This window comes from Sceloporus occidentalis, unplaced genomic scaffold (genome assembly GCF_023333645.1).
Source record: "Sceloporus occidentalis isolate IW3139 unplaced genomic scaffold, rSceOcc1.0.p SCAF_2, whole genome shotgun sequence".
Classification (NCBI taxonomy): Eukaryota; Metazoa; Chordata; class Lepidosauria; order Squamata; family Phrynosomatidae; genus Sceloporus; species Sceloporus occidentalis.
The window spans coordinates 269644162-269671048 of record NW_028316982.1 but is presented as its reverse complement, the minus strand read 5'-3'; the positions used below and the strand labels follow the sequence as shown (position 1 = coordinate 269671048).

The window sequence follows — 26887 nt, the reverse complement described above, 5'->3', positions numbered from 1 at the left end:
CCTTTTCTGGCAAAAGAAGGATGAATTTTCTCTCCTAGAAGTCTCCAGCCAGCATGGTATAGTGGTCTGAGTGTTCGACTATGACTGTGGACACCAGGGTTCAATTCCAAACTTGCCCATGAAAACTCACTGGGTGACCTTCGATGAGTCACATGCTCTCAGCCTCAGGGGAAGGCAATGGCAAGTGTCCTCTGAACACAGTTTGCCACGAAAACTCCATGACAGGTTTGGCATAAGTCTGAAATGACTTGAGGGCACACAACAACAAAGAAGCACCCAGAATCAGTGATTTGCCACTGAAATAAGTCACAGGGCTCTTCTGCTGTGTTTAACATATTCCTTTTGTTTTCTTTTCCTTTTAACTTTTTCAAAGCCAGTATAATACTGACTCCCCAAAAACCTTGGTGTGGGCTTGGGAGAATATTTAAAGGCTTGTGTGCATCTCTCTTCCAGTTAAAAATTAAGAGAATAAAAAGCTAGCATGCATTTTCCATGTCTCAGTCCTGATTTTGAAACCACTATTAGCTGGTACTCCACATTGTGTCTGTTTCCCTAGCATTTGTTTTATTGCTCAAGCAGCTGAAGAAGTGATGTTCAGAAATCAAATACGTGATCTCTAAATGGCTATATGGGAAAGCATTATGAGCGATAGAAGTTTCTCACATTTAAGACAACCCAGCGGCTTTGTCTCCTCTGTTTCTCTTTTAAGTTCTTCCTGCTTTTTTTGTGAATTCCCTTCTCCTTCCTTGACAACTGGTCTGGGCACTTTGGTACCAAATAATTTCCTGACAAAATTCCACTTTTCATAGGCATGGTTATTCCACTACCATTAGAATAGAACTATCATGTTGGTAACTTATATAGACCCTAACCTAGGGTTTTCGTGGTGAGTTTCTTCAGAAGAGATTTGTCTTCCTCTCAGGCTGAGAGAGTGGGACTTGCTCAGGGTCACCTGTTAGGTTTCCATGGCCAAGAGGAGATTTGAATTCTTATCTCCAAGAGCCCTAATCCATAATGGTATAACAGTTTGAGTGTTGGACTAGAACTGCCAAAAACCAGGGTTTGAATCCCTTATCAGCCCAGAAACATGCTTGGTGATCTAGGGCAAGTCACACTCTCTCGGTCTAAGAAGAAGACAGTGGTAACCTCCTCTCAATAAATCTGGCCAAAACTGGTGGGGGGGTGTTCTGTAACACAGAATTGACTTCAGGGTACATAACACAACAAGAAGCAATATTAATCTCTTGCTGCAGAAACAGATTCAGCTGATGAAGTGGGGCTAGAGTGAGTTTAATGAGTGCCAGTTATGAATACAATTTAAACATCTCACTATAGAAGAAATGCTCTTGTTTATTCATTTGAACAGTAGACTTGAAACCAAAATGAATGCACAAGTCATTGGTTTATCAACATAACTTGCTTTGAATTTAAAATCTGCAGCATTCTTTAATGCAAGCAATGTAAATAAAACCCTCAAATGAGGACTTCTATCATTATTAGGTGCCTGCTAGATTATAGTGGCCACTTTACCATTTTAAATTTCTTTGGCCATTTGACCAACTTCTGGCAACCGTAAACCCTGGACCGGGATTTTTTACTTTATCTTAAGTCATGATATGGTCTGTCTTAGAAAAGTGCAGAGCCTGCAAACAGTAGAGAAGCAGAATCACAACTGCTCTAGCCATCAAATGTTCCTGTACTGCATTTGGGACCATTGAATATCCAAATATGAAAATAACATTTGCATATAAAATATGACAGTATAATTTGGATTAGCCATGCACCCCCATCATAAATATTATATCCCTGCCTGGGACCCTTGGAAGAGAAGCTATGCCATGGTGGCAGCAGCAAGAAAAAAAATCTAAATGTGCATCAAAATTCAGCTTTTTTGGCAATGGTGGGCTGAAAATAAGTCTGGGGGAGTGATATACAGCTTGAAGACTACACTCTGTGTTTACCCATACTGTATGGATTCTAACAAAGCAGACACGACAGGTGAACAGGTACGTTCTGTTCCCATTCCCCATGTACACACAGTCCAAGTTCATCTGAACCAGGCCTCTATTTTACCAATAACAATTTTAATTTGAAGACTGATCCCTTACCTCAGTCCATTGAATCTTGTACACTTGGCATGTATTCTGCTGCATCTCAGTGTGAGACTCTATATTTAAGTGCTAATTTTGTCTAGTTCTTGTCACATAGTAAGGGTGAGAGACTCTAAATTAATCCCTCTCTGTGTTAGGGGAGAAAATAAGGAAATCAGTGAGAAAATGCCATTGCATTTGCAAAAATAACTGAGACATCTGCGGCTGTCAGGTGCTTTAGAGCAGAAAACATAGAAATAGGAAAGTATCAGATGTATATTTTTGCTCTGAGTAAAAGTATAAGAGCCCTGCTGAGTCAAACTCAAGAGACATCTTTTTCCTTCTCCTGTTTCTAAGAGTTGCCAACTGAAGCATGAAGAGAGCTTAAAACCATCCCTGGTCCTCAGTAGTGGGTGTGCAGTCAGTGGGCATAGTGCCTCTGGGCCATTGATTAGATAATCCAAAACATTCCAAAATCGTCCACATGGTTGTCTGATACAGTGACACTTTTGCTTTCTGGTGGCTGAGTGGACAAAATATAAAAATGCTGTGTATAAAATTATCTTCAGGCTACATGTGCAAGATGTACACAGAGCATAAATTCATGTTTAGACTTGTGTCCCATCTCCAAAATAGTGTATTATGCATATGCAAATATTCCAAAATCTGACAAAATCCAAAACACATTCCAAACATTTAGGATAAGGGTCACTCATCCTGAAGTTCCAAGGGGAACATCTCGAACATTTCTGTTGTAGATTGTGGTTTCTATGAAAGCTCTTCGTTGTTTTAATTTTGGCAGAGTTTGCCTCCCTTTAATGGGAAATGTACATCATTATGAAACCCTATGTTTGTGTTATTATGACAAATGGGTTTGCACCAATTTTTTCTGGAGTTGCCTTTTAAAAGGTGGAATGGGTACTTATTTATACATGGAAATTGCTGTAAAATTACAAAAGCCTACTGCACTTACAAAACCACACTGCTTAATGTTATGCTTTTAAAAAATAATCCACTAATTTGTCTACACAAAATTGCTTAGACAAAAATAAAATATACTGCCTCCCATAAAGTGTAAAATAATGTTTATGCAGATATATAGCTAAAATTCCAATTTAATAGAATAATATTTTCAGAGGTTATTTTTCTGCCAGTAAATCTTATCCTAGGAATGTTGAAATGAGTCATAGTACCAGTAAATTATGTTCATGTGCACACATGCCTAAAATTAGATGTTGGATTTCACTGTTGCCATAATACTGTTGCTTTTATGAAAACTCCTCGAAAAAAACAACAACCAGAACATCCTTAATTCTTTAAGTAGCTCAGAAACATGTATTCGCTCATCTGTTCACTGATATGTACAGTTCATATAAATTAAGTACTTTTGTGGGGTTTCTTCTATTTGAAGCATTTTAGCTTTTTATGTGTGTGCTCAAAGCAAACAAAAGAAATATTTTTAAAACAATTATAACATCTAAAAAGTATAAAAGGATGATAGCATTCCAGCACAGCTAATACAATGGATCCTTCACATTTGCTGGGGTTTGGGGCATAGGACCCCTGTGAAAGTGTGGAAACCACACACACACACACACACACACACACACACACACACACAAAACTATTGTTTTAACCTGAGAGAACACCTCTCTAGGAATCTCTAGATCTTTCAGGGCAACTCTGTGGTCAACATCAGCCAGAAGCTGGTCATAGAATCACACTGGAGGACTTGCTAATGCCTAGAGAAGCGTTCTGTCTAAGAATGTCTAGCTCCTTCAGCATGGCTTTTGGCGGGAGTTGACAACAGAGTCACACTGGAGAACCTAGGGATTCCTAAAGACAACATATTAATCAAATCCATGCTGTAAATGTGAAGAGCCAAAAGTAATCTTCAAGTTTAGACAGTTGAAAAGTCAGACGAAACAGGAATATTCTGCCCCTTTCCTCAAAGACCCAAGAAGCTCATTTTTTTCTCCTCTTTCCATCTTATTTTTTATTAAAATTATAAAAATTCACATATTTTCATAGAATCGTAGAGTCCCAAATTGGAAGAGATCCCTAAGGGCCATCCAGTCTTAACCTTGTTTATAAAATGTCTCCATATTACATATACAAAAAGGAAACCCACAAATAATTCAAATCAATTTAAAAGTCTTCATCTTTTTCTTTTTTTTAAAAAAACCCTTAATTTTGTTCTAATGAAGCATTTGGCATGTGCAGTTCCTTAGCCAAAAGTCACTGCCAAGAACAATCTTCTGTCTGTTTATTTGGAAGCAAGTTCCAATGTGTTTGATGGAACTCTCTCTCAGATAAGCATACATAGGATTGCAGTCTGAGAGTAATGGATCTTAAACGGTGCTCTCTTGATAGACCAAAGTGAGACTCTTTGGTCTTGGTTTTGGGAAGTGATTTTCAGGAACCTGTTACTGTTTTTCCTTCCATCCTCTTAAAAGATCTGGGTTTTGCTCTGTAGATTACTCAAGCTAAACTGAAGAATAGTATTACTAACTGACTCAGATGTGCTAGTGGTAACAATAAATTTCCAACTCTGACTGTGAAAATTGGTGTAGGAAGGTTAGTCTCCAAGTAATATTGTGTATTCACTATAACACTGATGTAAAAGTAGTCAATAGCAGTCTTTCTTTGAGCCTGATTATCTGATCTTGCTCGACAACCAGCTTCTTATTTGGGGTGCATCTTTGGAAACTTGTGATGCAGAGACTTAACAGGCAAGGACAATTAAAAGCATTTCTGTGTAATATATATATTTCACGTTTCCCCTGGCGCTTGCTGGCTAATGGGGATGAGCCACTGGGCAGGCATGATATCAATGACTGCTTGTCAGCCAACTCCAGGTGATGTAACATTCCTTTAATGGCTCTAATTAGCTTTGGTCCAATGAATTTGCAAGGGAGTACCTGTGGCAGGCTGTTCCTACCCACTCTTCCACATCTCCGGTTATAGCAGTATTCCTTCAATTCAGCCGGCTTGTGCTGCTGGGAACACAAGACATGGTTTTCTCTCTAAATTCTTTCTAAATGTCTTCCATGCTCTGGAGTTCCTTTCCTCGTGATATACATGAAGGGCTTCTCTGCTGGATTGTGGCTTTTGCCAAATACTTTTATTAAAATGTTCCCTTGTAGCTAATGGCCTTTTTTTTTTAACCTGCCAGAATTATGTTTTAAATTGCTGAAAATATGCGTCCTCTGGATGCTGTAGAGGAACAATTCACAATCCCTTGGTATCCACTGGGGCTTGTTTCCAGGACCCTGCGTGGATACCAAAATCTCTGGATACTCTCAAGTCCCATTAAATGCAGTGGCATAGTAAAATGGTGTCCCTTATGGCAAAGTCAAGGTTTGCTTTTTAGAATTTATGTCTTTTTTGACTATTTTCAAGCCATGGATAATTGAATCCATGAATAAAGAATCTGTGGATATGAAGGACCGGCTGTATCCCCATTGGTGTTTTTCTATACCAATCATGTGTTTCCTAAGGACTTTAAACTGTGTTTATATGGTGTTTTTATTGTTTTCTACCATTTCATGTGCCATTTCATCCAGCGGAGAATGTTTGGCACCCATGGAAAAAGGCAAAGGAGTCTGGGTTAATGGTGCAGCTCTTAATGTAGCGCAGAGGTCTAGATTTGCATGCAGTAGCATCTGATCAGCGGCTTATTTTCTCTTCCTGTCTTTGATTGAGTCTCTTGCATTTTACTAAGCTTGAAAGCAAATAGAGTGTCGATATTTGTGTGTGCACCGTAGCATGAGAGAGTACTGGTTTCTTCTCTTTGCCTTTGAAAGGTTTGCCTGCAAGGGTCATCATCTGTGGCCTATCTTGAATCATTAATCTGATGATTCGGTGATAAGCAGCACTGCATGGAGGGCTACACACCCAAATCTTTTCCTGGTTCAGCAGCCTTGCTCTTTTCCCACAGAAAACCTGCACTGAACTCTTGTTCCCCTGTAACTTCTTTTCCAATCATTAATCTAACTGTAACTTTCTTTCCTTTTTTTTTATTAGTGCATTTCAAAGCTTTCTGGGTGGTTGTTCCTTTTCAAAATATATGCTTGTCCCATCTTTCAAATTGGGGTCAGTGAAATGGGAAACATTTTCCCCCTTGATACAAGGGCATGTTGCTATGAGAGCGGCTTCCCATGGAACATTTATCCATTACTGGAGGTCTCACAGGAGTCGTGCCAATGTTCAGACCATCACATCGAAAGAGTTGTCACTATTTTTGGAAGAGAAGGAAACATTGCAAAGCTGTTCTGCAATGAATAGCATACCTGAAGCCTGTGTGCTGATGTTTATTGTTTGGAACTTACCTTTCCAGGTGTGCTATGCTGCCCTCACAGGGTGGTTTGCAACATTGTAAAACACATGAAAATGGAATTATAGTCGGCCCTCCACATTTGTGGCTTTGACCATTGGAGATTTGATTATTTGCAGTTTTGATTAATATGTTCTCTCTAGGAATCTTTAGGTCCTCCAGTGCAACTCTGCCAGAGGATGACCATAGCATTGTGCTGGAGAATTCCAGTAGTTCCTACAGAAAATACCTATAGGCATTGGTTGGTCCTCCAGCAGGATTCTGTGATCAACTTCTATCAGATGTTGACCATAGATAGTTTTTTGTGGGTTTTTCGGGCTATGTGGGCATGTTCTACATGGCATACATCCATGTATCCCATAATTCTGGGCTTATATTGCTATAGATGTAGATACAGATAAATACATAAATGCACAACAGATCTCACAAAGCTATAGTAAAAGTTATTTTCAGAGTTACCATTTAATTAAAGGCAACTTAAAATCAAACTGCAGTTGGTAGTAATTTTTTTTCTGTCCAAAGAATGGTTAAGGTCATAAAAATCCAGGCTTGATAAAAAATAAAACTAATAATAACTCTAACTAACTCTAATCTACCTAGTTTTATTTTTACCTTTCTTTGTTTGTTGTTGTTTTTTCTCTTCTTTGTGTTGTGTTGTGCTGTTGTGTTGTATTATTTGAATTCTCAATAAATTTATAATAAAAAGAAAATCCAGGCTTGTGGTTTGGACTACATCTGGCAAACATCTCCTCATTCAAGAAGCAACTCTACAGAATGAAATGTATTCTTCATTCCAAATTGGATCCCCTTGGTAATGTCCCCACTTCCTGAGTTTGTTGAACAGTGTCAGTAACATTCTGTCTCTTTTTGTCACTGTAGATAATAAAGCTGAAAGCAGAAGCTCGACTTGACCTCCTAAAGCAGATTGGGGTTTCGGTGGATACATGGCTGAAAAGTGCGATGAATCAAGTCATGGAGGAACTGGAGAATGAGCGATGGGCAAGCCTTCCTATTGTGGCCAACAATGGCTCTTCACACTTGGTACAGTCGTAGTTGTGCAACCATTGGCTCTGCCTTCTTCTGAACCTTTAGTCATATATTAATAATTGTTGTTGTTTGTCCCCAAGTCAGTTCAACTTCTATTAAGCCTCCCAAGAAGAGATATCCAAGATTCCTCATTATCAACTGCCCTGTTTAGGTCTTGCAAAGTCAGAACAGCCATGGCTTCCTTGCTTAAATCAGCCCACCTGTAGTGCAGTGTCCTTGTTTTCTTACTGCCTTCCAGTTTACCAAGCATTAGCATCTTTTTCAGTGAGTCCCATCGTTTCATGATCTGTCCAAAGTACAACAGCCTTATTTTAGTCATCTTGGGCGGGTTACAGACCACCGAAAAGCGGCGGCCTGTACCTGCCCCTTTCCCTGGGGTATTGGGCCGCTGAGGTCCCGATCCGCCACTTTCCGGGCTGCGGGAAAGCGGCAAAAGGCCCCTTCCCCGCAGCCTGGAAAGGGGTGTCCTTGGGGCTTCAAGCCCCAAGGACACCCTACGGCGGCGGGGAGGAGGAGAAAGGGCCCCTTTCTCCTTTGGTCCGCTGGGCGCAGCCGTGTGAAGGCTGCGCCCAGCGGACCAAACCAAACCAGGAAGGAGCTCCAAAATGGAGCTCCTTCCTGCTCCGCGCTAAGGGCGCACTAAGTGCCCTGGCGCGGAGCAAGGACGTCACATCCGCGCCGCCCCGTATAGAGGCGGCGCGGTCGTGATGTCGTCATGGCGGCGGCCGTGTGGAACGGCCACTGCCATTTTGTGCGCGCAGAGCGCACACTAGGATTAGGGGAGTGCAGAAGCACCACCCCTTTCTAACCCTAGTATGTGCTCTGCGCGTACTTTCTGGCCCGTTTGTAACGGGCCTTAGCTTCTAATGAGAATTTAGGCTTGATTTGCTATAAGACCCATTTTTTTGTCTTTTTAGCAGTCAATCTGTACAGCTCCACATTTCAAATGAGTTTATTTTCTTCCTCTCAGCTTTCTTCATTCTGTCATGCTGTACAACCAGTGTAGTGTAGTGGTTTGAGTGTTGAACTACAACTCTAGAGATCAGAGTTTGATTCTACACTTGGCCATGGAAACCTGCAGGGTAACCTTGGTCAAGTCACACACTCTCAGCCTCAGAAAACCCTCGCCCTTGGGTTACCATAAGTCAGAAATGACTTGAAGGTACACAACAATGAGAGTCAAGTTGTATTTCAGTTATCAGATTTTATGGCCTCATAAAAATTAGCTTATGTATTGTCGCAAGAACTTTTGGAGGCAACAGTTCACATTAATGAGCTGGATGAAATAATGTTAGGTGTGGATATATGGGTCTGCTGGAGAATTAAAAAGTGAATGAACACGTAGTGAATGCACTAGTCAGTTGAGTCACGTTTAAGAAAGATAAGGGAATAAATTTACTTAAGTTCTGGCACACCTAACATCAGGTACAGTTATTCAGAAATAAAGATGTTACTAGCCTAGGCTAATGTGTATACATTAAATCAGGGTGCTCTTTAAAACAAACAGTAGGGACCATGCCAGTAGGATTACAAACCATCTGGCCTTGCTGCAGGAGTCAGACATCACAACTGTCAAAAGCAAGACACCAAGATTGTAGGAAAAGGAGTTCATCCAGGAAGCATGTGGAATTGCAGAGGACAGTTCGGTTACCCGCTTTGTATATGCTTACCCACTCAGCCATGCAAGCTTTTGCAGGGACAGAGTGGGGTGGGACGAGTGGGATGGTCTTCTGAATGTACTTATTGGTGGAATGGTCACTCTGATGATCACTCTTCACAAATAAGGAGTACAGAAACAAGCTGGACCAATAAGTCACACAAATGTTGAGTCAGCCTGTGTGCCTGGCACTTTGTCTGGAACCTAATGTCTCAGCTGCAGAATGTTTGGTTGCTTAGGGGTAAGAATAAAATCGTAAGAGACAGAAGAAGAAAATCAACTCATTTGAAATGTGGTGCTGCAGAAGAGTGCTGACAATACTATGGGCAGCTAAAAAGACAAACAAATGGACAGATCAAGCCTGAAATCTCAAGATGATCAAATTGAGGCCATTGTACTTTGGCCATATCATGCGAAGGCACAACTCATTAGAAAAGGCAATAATTCTAGGAAAAGTAGAAGGCAGCAGAAAGGGAGAAGGACCACACACCAAGTGGATAGACTCAATCAGGGAGGTCACAAGCCTGAATTGACAATACTTAAACAGAGCAGGGGATGACAGGCAGTCTTGGAGGATCATCATTAGCTGAGGTCGATTTGAGGGCAATTAACAACAAGGATTCTAGATCATCCACTTTACGCATCTTTTCTCTGAGATACAAATTTGTGTCAGAAACCTGCTGTAATAAATTCATAGGAACATTGATGGAAAAGGGTATCTTTAATTCATAGAGAGGGGCAATTTTTTAAAAAAAATGCCATCCACATCTTATTTATTGCTGCTTTCCATGTGCCCTGGAAGACATTGCCATGAGGAAAAAAGAAAGCTATTTCCCCTGGGGGACTTTGGGGAACTGAAAAGGGAATAATAACCGCATTCACTATTTGAGGTTGAGGATGAAGAATAATAGTCAATGTATCAAAAGCCAACAGTTGAATTTCCTTAGTAATTAAGATGTTGCAGTAATTCCTGTTTGACAAATTGGAATAATTAAGAGCCATCTTAACTCTGATACGGTTTTTCTTCATAGCATGCAGCAGTAATCTATTTCTGCTGCCCCATAGAAGTAGCCAGTTCATAGATAATCCCCTGCCGTTGACAACAATGACATTCCTAACAGTTTAGTCACTGTGTTAAGATTTGCCTGTATCAGTTTAGCACATAGTAGAGCACTTAGCTGGGGTTTTAAAGACTTTGTCTTGCCATGATGCCAGGTGACAAGAAGGGAAGATTGTTTTTTTTCCCCCCGGCACATGGTTTAAAACACACAGCATAGTAGTGTGCCACAGTTGGAGAATGCAGTTCCCTCAGTGATGGAGCAAATACAGAAAGCCTCAAGCTCATGGCAATTTAAGTTAAAGCAACCTTTCCCAATCTGGTCTCCTTAGTGTATTAGGTTATATTTTCCATCATCCCCAGACTGAGCAGCCACATTCTGCACATGACTGGAGTTGTGGTCTGACAGATCTATGGAGAGCCAATTTGGTGAATTCTGAGTTAGCAGGAGATTGTGATAATGTTTGAGGCGTTTGGTTCCTAGCTCTAAAAACATTTGTACTGAATGGGTGCTGGGGTTCCCTAACAGGGCTTTTAAAATCTTAGGGCCTTATGCTTGACAGATCTTCTCCATGGGCTTTGTTTCTACAAATAAAGTTATAATTAGAATTGCAAATTGAGGTCTAGATTTTATGAGATCCCCATGTTGGCACTCTCAGTTGTGATTGGTAAGAAAGAAAGAAAGAAAGAAAGAAAGAAAGAAAGAAAGAAAGCAGCCTTCTGCCACCAAAGAGTGTTCAGTCTACCTTTTTAGCAGGAGAAGGGAAGCAAGAGGCAGAAGACCAAGGGAAGATGCAGATGTGCACAAGTGCATTTCTTACTGTTGGGACAGAGACCTGAGATGCTGAGCGTCAGATCTCTTCACCACACTGCAGAAAAGGGAAGCATTTCATTCCTACAAGCTTGCTCCCCACCCCCTTTATTTGGCTCCCTTCTTCCGTCAGTTTCCTGTTGCAGAACCTGGACCCTCTCCAGCACTCTTCCCCTGCCCAATACAGCATGCCGGCAGTTGGGAGCAGTGTCTGTAGTCAGTGCCAGTTCTTAACGAACTGGCAGATGCTGAAGTGTGGGAGGATAAAATCTAATTTCCATTTTCCCCTTTTGACACACACCCTCCCACCCAGCCTTGGTTGTGAAAGATTGGCTGTGCCCTTGGCAGCCAGACTGGAGTTAGACAGAAGCTGGCATTCCTTTCTCCCTTTTTTTGAGCAGTTATAGGTCCAACTCTGCAGAATAGAAACACCCAACTGTGTCATTCTTGCTCTCCATTTATACATTCCCTGGGCTCCCAAGGGCACGTGTGGTGATTATTAATTTTTGTGCCAAAACTGCTTCTCCCTTTTCTTTTATAAAACATCGCTTAGCACAGGTGCCTTTGTTTTCTTTGTATCTGCATTTGTTAGATCATTTGTTTGAAGCAGCTCCTGACAGCCCTGCACTGAACATGTTCTAAATAAGAGAAGAGCAAATAAGAGAACAGCATTCATCAAACAGCTTGAAATCGAAATATTTAGCCTGCTGTTAAAATATTCTAAAGAATTCATTTCCCATTACATACCTGTTTGTGATTTAATGCCAGTGCAAGGCCAAATTGACTGCACAAGCAGCCCGGATGGTAACTTGTAAAAGTAAAATGTTTTGGCATGCCAGGAAAGTGTGCACATAGACACACACACAATCAGGTCACTCCATGCATCTGAGCAACTTTTTCGCTCAGTTAGTCTCAAAGGTGCTACAAGATCCCTTTGGTTTGCTGAGGATTCAATCTTGAAGAGGACTCAATCCCCTTCCCCACTGCCATTCCCTTCTCCTTTTGTGGCATGTTTTTTTAGATTGTAAGCCTGAGGGCAGGAACTGTCTAACTGACAATTTGTAAGCTGCTCTGAGAGATTTCAAAAGAGCAGAGTACAAATACTACTCCTACTAATAGTAATAATAATCTGAGCAATGTGGTACAGGGCGATTGGTTAGACATCTACTGCCACTTTCCAAACTGGGCTGTGACCAGTTCCTGTGGCCACAGCCACAGCTCTTGCTTCATGCCCCACTAGGTTGAATTGGCATTTAAGGAGGCACATGCTTGGTCACTTTACGGACCATGGAATCCTATAGCCATTGGTTGCCAGAAAAGGAAATGCAAAAATTGAGCAGCCCCTGTTCTTGTTGGCAGTGGTCCACACTGCCTGAGGCTGCTGAAGTTTTTACCAGTTGCCTTATGTCCCTACGAGTTTACATTTCTGCCATGCTGATGGCCAGATCCATGGATATTCCAGCTCATGTCCAGGCATGCCAGTAACAACCACTGTATATTCTGTTTGAGGCACGGATTGTGCCACAGGTTAACCATCTGCAAATCAAAGCACCAACCTCTGGGTTTAGACTAATAAGTACTACTTATTACCAGTTGATACCTTTCTACCTTTTTGGGTATTCACTCAACAGCTATCTTTATAGTTGGTGCTGTGTTGGGAGGATGTTTCACACTCAGATCATCTATATATATCCAGAATGCTTATTCTCTTCCAATCTCTCTCTCATTAGTTAAATGTTGATATAGAGAGGGAGGAAGGAGAAGAGCTGGAAGATGGCATGGATGGTTTTGATGACAGCAGTTCCAGTCCTTCTGGTACACTCAGAAATTATCCCTTGACCTGCAAAGTTGTGTATTCATACAAGGTGCGTAAAATGTCGGGACCTTGCCAGTGAGAAAATGTAGCCTTGGACACTGATGGAGACTCCTATGTATTAAAAAGCAAAATGTTGGTATTTGGCCCAGAGATGAAATATTAGCTTGCTCCCTCTTCCCTGTGGGGAATGGTTACCCACTTAAACTCTGGATTACAATGAAGCTGTTGGGTTCAGAATTCCAGAGATTTGGAGATGTTGACTACCTAAAAGCATGAAACATTTCTACGAAGGGGATGGTAGTATACCAAGAATAGTGGTGTAGTTGTGGACAGATTTGATTCATCATTAGATGTAAGGATGAAGCCGTAACTTAGATAAGGCTGAGGTTTATTGAGGCTCTTAGTCTTTGCCTGTTTGAATTGGCAGGGCTGACTCAGATGTTGAATGGTTCTGGATGCTTTTTTTAATGACATTGGGGATTTTCATGCCCCCTTGGCAGGTGCTTCAAAGTCTATGTATATACTTGCCTCTTAACCTTCCTGGCTGATAAAAGCAGCCAGAGTAGAAATGGCTGAGTGGTAAACACCTCCTGGGAGAATGACATGATTCCAGCAACTCCGAATGTGAGTAAAACCTTGGGATTTCACAAGCCCTCTCTAAATGCCCTTATGTCATTTTCTCCAAGGTGCTTGAATGTGTAGTGGCCTTTCAGTATCAGGACTTCTTAGATGATGTGGATTATTTGAATCTAGTTTAACTTAAGTAGGAAATGGTGACACTCTTGGTTGCCCATAGCTTAGTGGTGAATGACCTAGACTAGGAATTGTACAAAGGAAGTGCAACCCAGTTGGTTCTGCTGGATCTGTCTGCATTTTTCAGTACCATCAACCATGATATGCTTCTGAACTGTCTGGGGGACCAGTAGTTCCTATCTTCTGCTGATTCTGGTCCTTCATGAAGAAGCAGACTATATTTCCAGCAATCTTTTGAAATGATTTCCATAATAAAACTGAAGAGCATCCTAATGCTAAGTGTTTTTGCTACAGTGTCATTTGCACTCCTCCTTGAATGAGGTTTTCCTCAAGTCTCATCAGACTCATTTGTGCAACAGTTATCAGTAGCTACAGACCCCTGGAATTCTTAATAGTAGGAAACCTTACCAGCATAAGATGAACAGTTGTACAAAAAGACTTCTTCCTAGCCCTCTTGTTGTTTGTTGCCTTGTCAGGTCAGTGGCAGCCATGTGAAAAATTGCCCCAAGAAATATGTTAGCTAAGTGCATTGCCTTCCTATTGGAAAAGGCACTCCCTTCAGTTCTGGATAGTTTCCAAAGAATCTGACTTGTTTTAAATGTAGCATCATCTGCCTTTCAGACAAGGAGTTGGGGCCAGTGATCCTCCTATACTAAGATTCTCCTGTTAAAAGTTAGGGGGAGTGAGGTTGCTGAAACTTGAGTACCTATCTACCACAAATGTTTGTGGACTCATCTACATGTGCCAAAATACTCCAGGCTTCTCCTGGATTATTCTGGCCCCCAAGTCCCCCCGAATCCCCTCCTTACCTGATGCAGGGTTTCAGCAAATGACAGGTGGCTGCCTATGTGGGACAATGTGTAAACAGCCCAGACTCAGTTTGGAGTTTTGGGTCTGCATAATGTAAACAGCACGCAGTGACTCTGGGGGGGGGGGGGGGTCAGGTTTATAAAGAATGTAGACAAGCCCTGTGACTGTTCTTCTCCACAGGCTTCCCAACCAGATGAATTAACCATTGAGGAACATGAAGTTCTGGAAGTTATTGAAGATGGAGATATGGAAGATTGGGTAAAGGTATCATTTGGTTTTTCCTGTCGTTGTGGCATGTTGAGGGGAGAGTGCCAGGGGGGTAGGTTCACTGTTTTTTTTAAGTCAGTATGCTTGTTCATTCCCCCCCCTCCCCCTTTCAAACTTTTCACTCTTCTCAACTGCTGCAGGCACGAAATAAGGCCGGCCATGTAGGCTATGTACCAGAGAAGTATCTGCAGTTCCCAACTTCCAACAGCCTTTTGAGCATGTTGCAGTCGCTGGCGGCGCTGGACAGCCGGTCTCATACTTCCAGCAATTCCACAGAAGCTGAGCTAGTTTCCGGAAGCCTCAATGGGGATTCCAGTGGTAAGTACTGACAGGATTGGATCACCTGGGCTTGTGTGGTGAACTGCTATCCTGGAGGTTTCTTGGTCACATTCCCTACTTCAAAAGAACTCAGAGCAACTTTTAAAATGAATAAAAACATCACCATGAAACACAAATGGGATTTAAGCACAAATCCAGCAGCTTCAAAATAAAATAATGCCCAGTCCAAAGAAAATTAGAAGCAGTCCATAAACTAGTGCCCCCAATACCCACATTAAACAAGTTATTTAGGTGCGTTATGCATATTTAGCAAGTGTGCTCGGGGAATCTCTTAAGATGCAAAAAATATACAGTCTCCTGAACCAGTCTGATTTATTTATATATTCCTATAAGCATCTACCAGAGGACAGACGTGCACTTTACGTTTGATGCAGAGATGTTCACTGACGACAGCACACTGCAACCCCTTGGCTGATCTCACTCAGTGGTTTCATGTTGATGTTGAACAACTAGAGGGATGAGGAAGTATAGTCAACTCTCCATATCCACTGATTTTTTATCTATGGATTCAAGAATTCACAGCTTAACAATATTTTTAAAAATATTAATTCCAAACAGCAAGCCTGCATTTTGCCATTTTATATAAGGGACAACATTTTATTATGCTATTCCATTTAATGGGACTTGAGCATCCACAGATTTTATTACAGGGGGTCCTGGAACCAAACCCAGTGGATACCAAAGGCCCAGCGTAGGCTGGTGAATAAGGTTGAAACTCTCAGGTCTCTGAACCTGAGGTGCCATAACATCAAGCAGCAATCTCAGCACCAGATTCTGGGACAAGCCACACAGATGAGACTGGAACTACTACCAAGTAGTCCCAACACACCCTATTAAAGTCCAGGAAATAAATTTTAAATTCCATTTAAATTTAAATTCAAATTTCTGGAGTTTAAGACCCCAGACCCCATATGACAAGAGGGAGAAGTGGTCTCTACCTGCATAGATATCCCTCCGTACCAATTTAATCAACTACACCAGCAACATCTTGACAAAATGCAGGCTGGTGATTAACATCATTATTGTTTGTTTCCTTCTGTATGATTTTTAACCCCTTTGCCTGATGAAGAAGCATATGGAGCTGCAAAAGCTTACAGCATATATTTTGTGCTTTTTAGTTGGTCCAATAAAGTATCACTGTTTTGTGAATTTTTGATATTATTGCTATATGGCCAACACAGCTATCCCTGGATATGTTTTATGTTTGAGGCTATCTAGTGCATGTCCATGAAGCAAAATAGGCATCAGATGCCTTTTCAAATTCTTGTGTTATGATATTTGCCATTTTCTTTCCAGTATGTTTTGTAAAAGCACTTTATGATTACGAGGGCCAGACAGACGACGAACTGTCCTTTCCAGAGGGAGCAATAATCCGGATCTTGAATAAAGAAAACCAGGATGATGATGGTTTCTGGGAAGGGGAATTCAATGGACACATTGGGGTTTTCCCATCTGTACTCGTAGAAGAGTTAACTGCCTCGGAAAATGGAGAGTCTCGGTGCATTGCAGATGTTCAGGTATGGGAGGAGTTTTGGCAGGGTTCTGAATAAGCCTGCGTGGGGACCAGATAAAATTCTGACCAAGATTTAACCAGCAGTTGCCAGATGTCCCTTGTTTTACAGGGCAGTTGAGAATTTGCTTCCTAAATGAAGATGTTTTATTTCCTTTGAAATACTCTAATTTAGTAATAAAATCAGGTTTAGGTCTGCTTCTTCTGTTTCACACGCAACATCATCTGAAACATCAGCAAGCCTCGTTTGCTCTCTTTGTGGAAAAGTTGTGCCTTTATCATACAACACAATGATGTGTTCAGCTTAGATATTTGCAGGATGCTTCAGCCACATAAAAGCACCACCATCGTAAGTTGACATACCATTATGTGGGAGAACACTTTGACAGCCAGGATCAAGATGCAGCTATGCAATGGGGTACTCACCTGATGAGTGCCCCATTGTTCATCTCTCTTATTTGGATGAGAGACTGCCAATGAATACAAGATGTTGTAAACTATATTTCTGAGGAAGGAACTGGGAAAACCACATTTCTTGCCTAAGATAGTTCAGTGAAATCTATAGGCCACCCTTAAGTAGACAGGTGACTTGAAAGCACATACACACAGAGAACAAAGCCATCAAAATGGAGTCTGCCCAAACCTTTTTCTTTTCTGCTTCTAGCTGTGAATGTCCATTGTATTTCAGGCTAACACTCAGGGAGAGGGCTAGAGGAAAAAAAGGGGACACTCCCCCTCTCATGGAATTGTAATGGAGCAAATCCAGCAGCAAGTCTCACTGCTGCCACAGGAACAGCTTTCTGTTCATGCAGTAGTCGGAGCATATCTGCTGCTAGCATCACCTGGATGGCAAATGGCCCAGCTTTCCAGGATTTCATTGAGCTCTACAGGCAGGCTGCCACCAGGAATCAGCAGATTTAGCAAGGCTCCCTGATGGGTTGTCACTGTCTCTTAAGCAGTTTGCTGTTCTTGAGCTCATTCCAGTTCTGTTTGCACATGGAAGAAGCCATTTGCCACTACATGTGAACAGGGCTACACCACATAGCCCCACCTTTCATGTAATGTCATACATATTAAATAATGTGAACACACACATCATCTGCATAAGGGTGGCCTATCCACATGCAAATGTCTTAGTTTTCTACATTTCATAAGGGAACAGGGACTCAGTGTGGGGTTCCAGAAAAAGAGTAGACCTCCTTTCTGCGGATTTTTGGAACCTGGTAAACTGGAAAGTTTTGAATACTATAGCTTAACTTGCTTATGTCAAGCCAATTGAATAGTAATCATGTTTTGAATATCAGCAGAGTTTAACAACAGATGGGTACAAAGAATGAAAGGAGTGGTGAGGGGCAAAACGGAAATAGAAGCAGAAAGAGGAAATTCCCGGTCTCCTTCCTGTAATTAATCTCTGAGTGGAGTATTGTGAGATCAAACAGGCCTTGGCACGAAGAGAACCGCTGGTTCTTAGAGTTGCAGTTCAGTGTGTTTATTTCTGAAAAATAGGTCTTCAGCTTTTTTTTGGGGGGGGGGTCAATTTTTTATTATTGAAATTGCTTCCTTGTTTTCAGTTAACAAACAAAAGATAAAAAGCTGGCTATTATTTGTTGTTTTGTTTTGTTTTTCATTTTCATTCCCCTTGTTGCCTTCCTTTCCTTTCTGAAATGAATAAAGGGTGGTGTACATGGAGTTACTCTTCTCAGGCAGTGTAGCCTAAAACTATTTAAATGAACTGTTCGGCCAAGGAGGCATTTGGACTCATGGCCACTGTGTCTACATGGACCCTGTGAGGTGTGGGATGGCAAACAAGTGGACATTTCTGGCCACATGCATCCTATAGCTACATGCCAAGGACCTAGACTTGGCTGCAGCTTCCTGCCATGCAAACACACAAGGGCACACCCTCCTTTGGCCCTGATTAATTGGTCCATCGACTTCGCCTAGACAGATCCAGAGCTTTGTGAGCTCCAAGGAATGTCTAGAGATCTTCTAAGCTCTGGCTTCTCTCCCTGAATGGGCTGGCTCCCCAGATTCCAGGAGGATTTGCAAACAAAACCATCCAGGGACATTGTAGTCTAATTTTTACCAGCTTGATATTTTAGTTTTTGCTCCTTATCAAAACATGTCTATTTCAGTATCTTGCTTTAAAATTGGTGTTCGATGTATTGCTTTGTTGTTCTCTTGGTCAAAGCTGAAAGACAGGATACAGATTTATTAAGTGAATAAAGTGTTCAGTGATTGGAAAAGAGGGAGCTTGCACATGAGGGAGCTCTGTAGGTGCTCCTTCTGCCCCACAGGACCAAGGCAATTGTTGACAAGGGCAATGTCTTGAAGGCATTAAGATCTTCTTTGTGCCTTGGTGACCAAAGGAAAACTAGTTATAGTGTGGCCCTTCAGTCTTCCTTACACACAAACTTATTGTTGTTGTGTGCTTTCAAGTCATTTCCCATTTATAGCAACGCTAAGGCAAATCTAACATGGAGTTTTTCTTGGCATCTTTCTCCCAAGTAGGTTTACCATTGCCTTCCCCTGAGGCTGAGAGCATGTGACTTGCACAAGGTCACCCAATAGGTTTCATGGCTGAGTGGAATCAAACCCTTGTCGTCCAGTACACAAACCACTACATCATGCTGGCTCACACACAAACTACTTAAAACTAATTTTTTCTTCATGTGAGCTTCCAAATATTATTGAACTGCAAATCCCAGCTTTCCACTCCATTGGCTGTGCTGGCTAAAGCTGGTGGCACTTGCAGTCCATCGTCATCCGGAGGTAGAATTCGGAGACACAGCCATGTTAATTTGAAATATCAATATGCAAATGGATCGTGTAGCACCTTTGAGACTAATTGTGTGAAAGGAGTTGCAGCATAAGCTTTTATTGACTTGGTCTACTATCGCAGATGCATCTAAAGAAGTAGACCAAGTCTACGAAAGCTTATGCTACAATTCATTTTGCACAATCTCAAAGGTGCTACAGGATCCCTTTACATATCATCTGGAGGGTTATGCAGTTCCTATCCCTAGTGTGTGCATCTCTGTCCCTTTTATCCTCTAAGAGGATCCACGCACTTTGCAAAACAGCGTTGATAACTTCTTTGCCCACTTTGAATCCCAGGTACAGGTTGGTCCAGATTACAGAAGTTCATATCAACAAAACATTCAGTTCTTAGATGCCCTTGGAAATAACATTCTCTGTAGCTTGGCTCTTTGTGTGCAGTGATATCTCGTTTCTTTTGCAGGAGAATATTTGTCTCAGCATTTTCTTCTTTGCCTTGCAGGTATCTCCATCTCCCAAGCCGCAAAATTCTCTGGCGCCCCTGCCCCTGTATGACCAACCGCCAACCAGCCCTTTCCATAGTCCTGACAAGAGAAGTTCTCAATACTACCCAAGATCTCCATCAACAAATGGTAAGAGCAGCCAAAAGGAAAACACTTAAGATTATATCTGTATCTCTTCCCCCCCCCACCCCAAGAAAAGGCAAATTCTGCAAGAAATGCAGCAAGCTTAGCATATCTCTTGTTCTCATGGCTGTAGCAGTGACTACAAGTAATTAGAAGGCACTGAGGTTTCATTTTCTCATCTCTGGAACTCCTGCTCAGCTCCCATCATGCTGGTGGACACTCAGAGGCAGTACAGACCAGCACTTTGTGCCACCCTAACTGCATGCTAGAGCTGAACTAGGGCAGAGCATTCATATGGTCCAAGCCCTAGGTCTGCCACCCTGCTGCCATTATGGAGCATGCCCGTACATACGGGGCACGCCATGTTGACGTCCCCCGGGGGCAGTGCCCAAACAGTGCTATGCACAAGGGGCATTATCATGGTGCGCGAGCACGTCAATGGCACCCCTTTGGGGACACACAAAGAACCCACCCAGAAGCGGGTTCTTTTTGGTCCCTCGGAGGCCACGCCATCTGGTTGCTGTGGTTTCTTTCCAGGGCAAAAACAGGCGGCATGGCGTTGCCTGTCTGCACAGCCCCTTAGTTGCTGGTGTTCTTTAAGATCAGTGTATGTGACTGATTTCATCCAAAGCATAAAGTGGTTTGATTTTTTAATTTATTTTGCAATTTCAGAAAACAGCTTCACTTCAAACTCTCCTGGATTCTCCCAGCCACCACGACCTCTTCCCGAAAGCACTTCATACGGCAAACTGAGACCTGTACGTTTTCCAGACACCCACAGAATTGCAGAAATGTGCTGCTGCTGCAGTGATGCCCATGGGGTGGGGGATAAAAGTCAACAAATGTGCTAGGCCTGAATGCGAAATAATGGCTGTGGTCAAATGTCATGTTAAATGAGCCTTTCCCAGCCTGGATGTCTTGCTGGCATGTTGGATTATAGCTTCCATCACAGGTGATAAGATTTGTAGTCCAGCACATCTGGAGCACACTGATTTAGAGACGTTTGTGCTGGACTGTGGTTTAACAAGGTATGAATGGACCTAGCTTCTTCCCAGACTTTCACACACCCCTTTCTCCGTTGACTCTCCTCCTCCCATGTTGTCAAGAGACCTACAGAAGCTTTTGCTTCCACTATTAATTTTTATTTTTTATTCTCTTTTTTAAGTTTCAACAAATACATAAAATGGATACAAACATTAAAAACACAGAGATCATATATTCAAACAAACAAACAACTGACTTCCTGTTCCCTTTTAAGAAAATGAATTTCCCATACATGCTTGTTTTATTTTATTCTAAATAAATCCTTAAAGTCGATTCCTCTGTTATTCCCCCTCCCATATGTCAGGGTTATAGCTTCTTATATAGTGGCTTCTTACAATATCTCTACTCATTTCCTGATGCTTATCCTTATTTTTGCTTTCATTATATCCTGCCTTTCTCCCAAAATGGAAGCCAAGGCAGCGCACAACGTATTCATAGCACAGTACAATTTTTAAAGTGTTAATACAAATGTTAAAACACAATTAAACTAAGTTTTTATTTTAAAAAACACAAGTTTTTTTTTTAAAGTTAATAATATTAAAAGCTACTTTAAACATAAAAATCCACTACATCACCCCTCCCATGAGGAAATTCGTCTTCTTGATACACTAACAGCCAAAATGTGAAGTCAGTTCATGGCCGGCATACATATTTTTTTGTGGGTCTTTCAGGCGATGTGGCCATGTTCTGGAAGAGTTTATTCCTGACGTTTTGCCAGCATCTGTGGCTGGCATCTTCAGAGAATGCCATGAAGATGCCAGCCACAGATGTTGGGGAAACATCAGGAATAAACTCTTCTAGAACATGGCCACATCACCTGAAAGACCCACAAAACACTAATACCCAAAAGTTTCCTTAAATAAAAAGGTCTATAACATCTGGTGGCTAAAAACAAAACAAATCAGTGTCTTCCCTTGATATCAGATGTGGATCTGCAAGTAAGGTTTAACTATAGTTGGTTGAAATACACCAGCTCCAGAAATCATGGTTTTGTACTCCAGAAAATGGATTTATATGATGGGAGGGCAACAATCAGGGTTTAGACCTTTGATGATTTCACTTTCTCTGCCTCAGGTTTATATAGTCCCTGGTGCTCAAGGTAGACTTCTTCAAGTCATGCTCAGTTTGGCTCTGTTTCAGGTACGGGCTGCCCCTCCACCGCCAACACAACAACACCGCAGACCGACAGAGAAGATCGAGGACGTGGAAATCACTTTGGTGTGACCCAACAGGACAGTGTGCCTCATAGTGCTACAATCAAGACCAGATACTGGCGATGTTTGGTCCGCTCTCCTATCTTGGGCACCTTTTGCATGATGGAAGAGACTTTTGAAAGATCATGGGAAAGCGGGAGGATTTTCCAGAGACATTTTGACACGTGGTGGTGGAATCTCCTTCCCATCGTCATGACTCTTTTGTGCCTTTTTTATTTGTCGCTGTCCTTTGGTTTCACTTTATATATCTGCCACCCTTCCTCCTTTTTTAGCACAAAGCGAAACAGAGGAATGCCTTTGTAGCTGAATGTGGGCCGTTCGGGTTGTCAATAGAGGCTTCAGAGAGTTCCCTCTTCCATATGCCACTTAATGGGCCAGTCTACAAAGAGGCACTTCCCTGGGGCAGCAATCTGGCAATGACGTTTCCCCGAAACCTCTCCCAACATGTAGCACACAGTCAACACAGTCTCCTTCCTCATCGCATGGACCTGAAGAGGCAATGGGATTGGCTTATCAGGTGCTACAGGTTGATGGCAATAAAAGACAAGTCGTTACAGAAATGTGTTTTTGTACGGAGAGAGCAAGCGTGTAGACCGGCCTGAAGTCATAGCATACGATACCATGTGCATTATTAGTACAGTATATTACTGTTGCCATAGGAATGTGTTTAATTTTTTTTCCTATCCAAGTAGTGTTACTTACTCTGATTAGGTTGTTAATCAGTATGTATGGAATAGAGAAGGGAACTCACAAGTGTACATTTAAAGAGAGGCTGGCTCCTCTCTCTTCCTCTCCCTTTTCTACTTCCCCCGTCTCCCCCCCAAAAAAGATGGTGGGGGGCAGGATGGTCCTACAGCAAAGGGAAAGCACTGCAGCTCTTATGGGGTGAATTTACGTCAGCGTGCACCTCTTCCAAAAGTAACAGTAAAACCTGAACATAATGTTCTTTTTGTATTGATATTTATGCGGTGCGTTTAGTAATAGACTATCTACTACAAAAGCGCTGACCTTAGTAGCAACAACATGTTTTTCTTAGGATAAAACTGAATAAGCAGGATTTTCATTGTATAGCCGATAATAGCCGTTGATTTCCTTTTTCAGCAGATTTCTCCTCCCCTTTTGTATTTGGATCATTTCTTATCCTGGTTATGGCTGTGTAGTTTGCTCTCTGACATTAACGGTGTATCTTGATCACTGGAACATCCGGCTAGAGTTAAGAGTTTTTATCTTTAGAGTACTGACGTGTGGTGTCTAGCTTTAGCGTTGGATAGTCCTAGCAGAGATCTCCATGCAAAGCCTAAAGGGCCGGTTCAGACCCAGAGAAAAAAAGTTGCTGGTGATGGCGATGGTGGGCAAGAGTTGGATTTTTCACACACACGAGAGAGTTTTGCAAGTGGTTTGATGGAGCATTGCTTTCGTTCGTCTCACAATACACCCAATAGAGTTTGCAGGGCTTTGTAAAAGGTCTTGCAAAGATGTACAGAGCCTATTTGGAACAGTTAGCGGGTCAAAAGGTATGATCGTACACATCATTGACACCAGTGGCTTCATCTTACCAGCCCAAATTCTGGACTGGAGTGGGGGGCTGGGAATCACCATGGGCTTTCCTCTTGAAATCAGACTTGGAAATTCACCCTTTGGTGTCCTTGCAGCTCTTAATGATTTTTTAAAGTGGACACTAGAAATTGTCTACAAATGGGAGACAGGAGAGGTGCCTTGGTTTCTTTGAGCAAGCCACTTGGGACTTTGATGGAGAGAGGCAGAGTTGTTTCGTGGTAGAAGACGATGAGGGAACAAAAGAGGAAGGGGAAAGAAATTTTATTTCTGATTAAATGGTCTCTGAGCAGCAAAACTCAATGTATAACCACCTATGGAATGTGTATGGAGCTGTACTGTTAAGTACTATTAACAAGAGCTCTTGGTGTCTTGATTTTCCTCCCCCTGAGCGAGTAAAACGCACCAACCGTTTCCTCCATTTTGTGGCCTAAAGGACTACATCTTTCTGTTTTTTATTCTGTGGCTGCATTTTGTGAAATCGTTTGACAAACGTTCAGACTTTTCATCTGAAACTTTGCACAAATCGTCTTGGCTGGGTCTCTTGAAATGTGACCCTTCGGTTTTTTGCCAATTCCCCCCCCCCTTTTTTTTTTTTTTCATTTGGTTGGCCTGCGGAAGGGAAAGGCTGTTTGAAGCAGCATAAGAGCATCGTCTGCAGCAGTTGCCAAATATCCTGCAGGTCTCTGTGAAGATTGTCTCTTGGGGAGTGGGATGGGGATGGGGGTGTCGCACCTTCTGTCCGTTTGATCCGTTTGAGGTCCTTTTTTAAAAGTGTTTATCAAACTTGTTCTTATGGTTTTTTTAAGAAAAACAATTTTTTAAAGAAGAACTGTACTTCAAACATTTTTAAATGTTTCATGGGGGGGGGGGGGGGCCTAAGTGTTGCCAATAATACTCAGATGTTCAATTCGGGTTAGCCAGTTTTTTCTGCTTTCGTTTTGCGTGCGAACACCTGTGTCCCCTAGACTCTCAAAAATTCAGAAAGTGTTATTTAAAAAAAATTCTCCTTAGTTATATTTTAAAAATATTTTCTGTAAGAGCTGCTAATTTTTATTTTAAAAAAATGAAAAGTTGTAAAAACGCGTCTCCTTTTTAAACTTCATACAGGGCATGCAATAGAACGTATCACCATGTACAGCGTCAATACACTGAAAGCAGGACCTTGGGTGCTTTCTTTATATTGGCTGTAAAACTTTGTATTTATTATGTATAAAAATGTTGAATAATAAAAAAGTGGCTTTAAATCAATGCAGATGACTTACTGTGGATTAAGTACTGTTGTGGATCAAACATCTCTGACAAACTGGCTGCCATTCAAGGGATCTAAATGTGAACATCTGTCACTATTGCGCAAGGCTGCCAAAACAGAATTCCAGCAGGAAAGCGGAGTAGCGTACCTTATCACACAATGCTATGTCTGTCCCATAGCTGCTTCATCTTCCATCCATTCCTGGAGCACTCCTCTTCATTGATGGGCAGTGCTTTTCCTCTATTGATTCACATGTGATAAGTTTCTCCTCCTGCAGTTTTGATATGTGGACAGTCCAGTCACGAGGAACAGAGGTGTGTGGTTCTGCTCCTCTCCCCCTCGCTATTCCCTAGCAAGCTGTTTTCTTTCTTTTCCAATTTCTTTTCTTTTTTGTTACTTAATCGATTGCTGTGACTGCTCATTGAAAATAAAAAAATAAATGAAAATATAGACCAAAAGGCATGCTGGGAAGTGCATAGGGCAGGAAAACAGGGTTCTAAAGGCCAGCATGCAGAAGACAGAGCCCAGGACTATAGCAGGACCATGGCACTTTGTAGAGCTGTGTCCCGAACCACAGATTCCTTATCCATGGATTCAAACATCCATAGCTTGATCATATTCATATATATATATATTCTGAAAAACAAACCTTGATTTTTTTCACCCAAATATATTTCTCCATGTCTCGGTCAGAAGCAACAATGACAGATGGCATCTCTCCCCTCAGCCAGTGTCTTCAGACAGTAATGGATTGGATGAGGGAAAACAAGCACAAGCTGAATCCAGACAAAATGGAGGTAATTACGGTAGGGCCCCCCAAACCAGGGATTGGGCTGCAACCTCCAGTCCTAGAGGGTCTCACGCTCTCCTCGCAGTCTGGGGGTGCTTCTTGACCCGTTGCTTCAGATGAGGAATCAGGTGAATGCGACATCAAGAGCGCCTGTTATCAGCTTCGGCTGATATGCCAGCTGCGCCCTTTCCTGGAACGGGGTGTCCTCAAAACCATAGTACAAGACTTGATTTTTGCAATGCGCTCTCCATGGGGCTACCCTTGTGCCTAGTCTGGAAACTCCAGTTGGTACAGAATATGGCAGCCAGATTGGTCACAGGAACAGCAAGGAGTGACCATATAACACCAATACTGAAGTCACTCCACTGGCTGCCTATCAGTTTCCGGGCATAGTACAAGGTATTGGTTATCACCCTTAAAGCCCTACATGGCTTGGGCCCAACCTATCTAAGGGATCGCCTCCTTCCATATAATCCGCCCCGTACTCTCAGGTCCTCTGGGAGGAATTTACTATAGCCCTTAAAGATCAGATTGATGGCTACCACCCAGAGGACATTTTCTGAAGCCGCTCCCAATTTATGGAATGGCCTGCCGGATGAGATCTCTCAAATTACCAATCTAGAGAGCTTTAAAAAAGCCATTAGGATGGATCTCTTCCAGCAGGCCTTCCCAGAATAAAATACTCAGCCATGAATAAGCCTCCCATCTATCGGACTCTGTCCATGATGATGACTATTTGGATTATTCAGATTTTAGTATGTAGTTTGTAATCTTATACTGTTTAATCTTGTTTTAAGGGGGGGCACTATGTATATATGGATGTATTTTAACTTGTTGCACGCCGCTTTGATGGCCTGGCAAAAAGCAGGATAGAAATAAAAATTTTATTATTTTATTATTATATTTGGTGGGATTTGAGCATCCATGGATTTTGGTATCCATGGGAGGGTCCTGGAACCAAACCTCAGCAGATGCCAAGGACCCACTGTAGACAGATGCTCTCACATACACCCACATCGGGTCTTTTAAAAGAAACTGATTGATGTCGTATAAAGGTATCGGTGGTTACATATTACCCTTAGGAGCAGAAACAGTATACCGGGGGATGTGGGCAAGAGGCTATGAGAAGTGGATTC

At 42.0% G+C, this 26887-nt stretch overlaps 1 protein-coding gene across 4 annotated transcripts in view; it reads left to right on the top strand.

Annotated features, from left to right (window-relative positions):
- FCHSD2 (FCH and double SH3 domains 2) overlaps positions 1-24944 on the top strand; it is a 177274-nt gene extending 152330 nt beyond the window's left edge. For 3 of the 4 annotated variants that reach the window (XM_089513033.1, XM_089513036.1, XM_089513035.1), the window contains 8 exons: positions 7306-7467; positions 12729-12863; positions 14558-14641; positions 14785-14962; positions 16280-16500; positions 19774-19903; positions 20570-20655; positions 22082-24944. In XM_089513033.1, the coding sequence (XP_089369159.1) occupies positions 7306-7467; positions 12729-12863; positions 14558-14641; positions 14785-14962; positions 16280-16500; positions 19774-19903; positions 20570-20655; positions 22082-22165 (1080 nt within the window). In that variant the 3' untranslated portion in view covers positions 22166-24944. The remainder of the gene's footprint in view (positions 1-7305; positions 7468-12728; positions 12864-14557; positions 14642-14784; positions 14963-16279; positions 16501-19773; positions 19904-20569; positions 20656-22081) is intronic. The other variant, XM_089513034.1, reaches the window with a different exon arrangement.
- The last annotated feature ends 1943 nt before the right edge of the window (positions 24945-26887 follow it).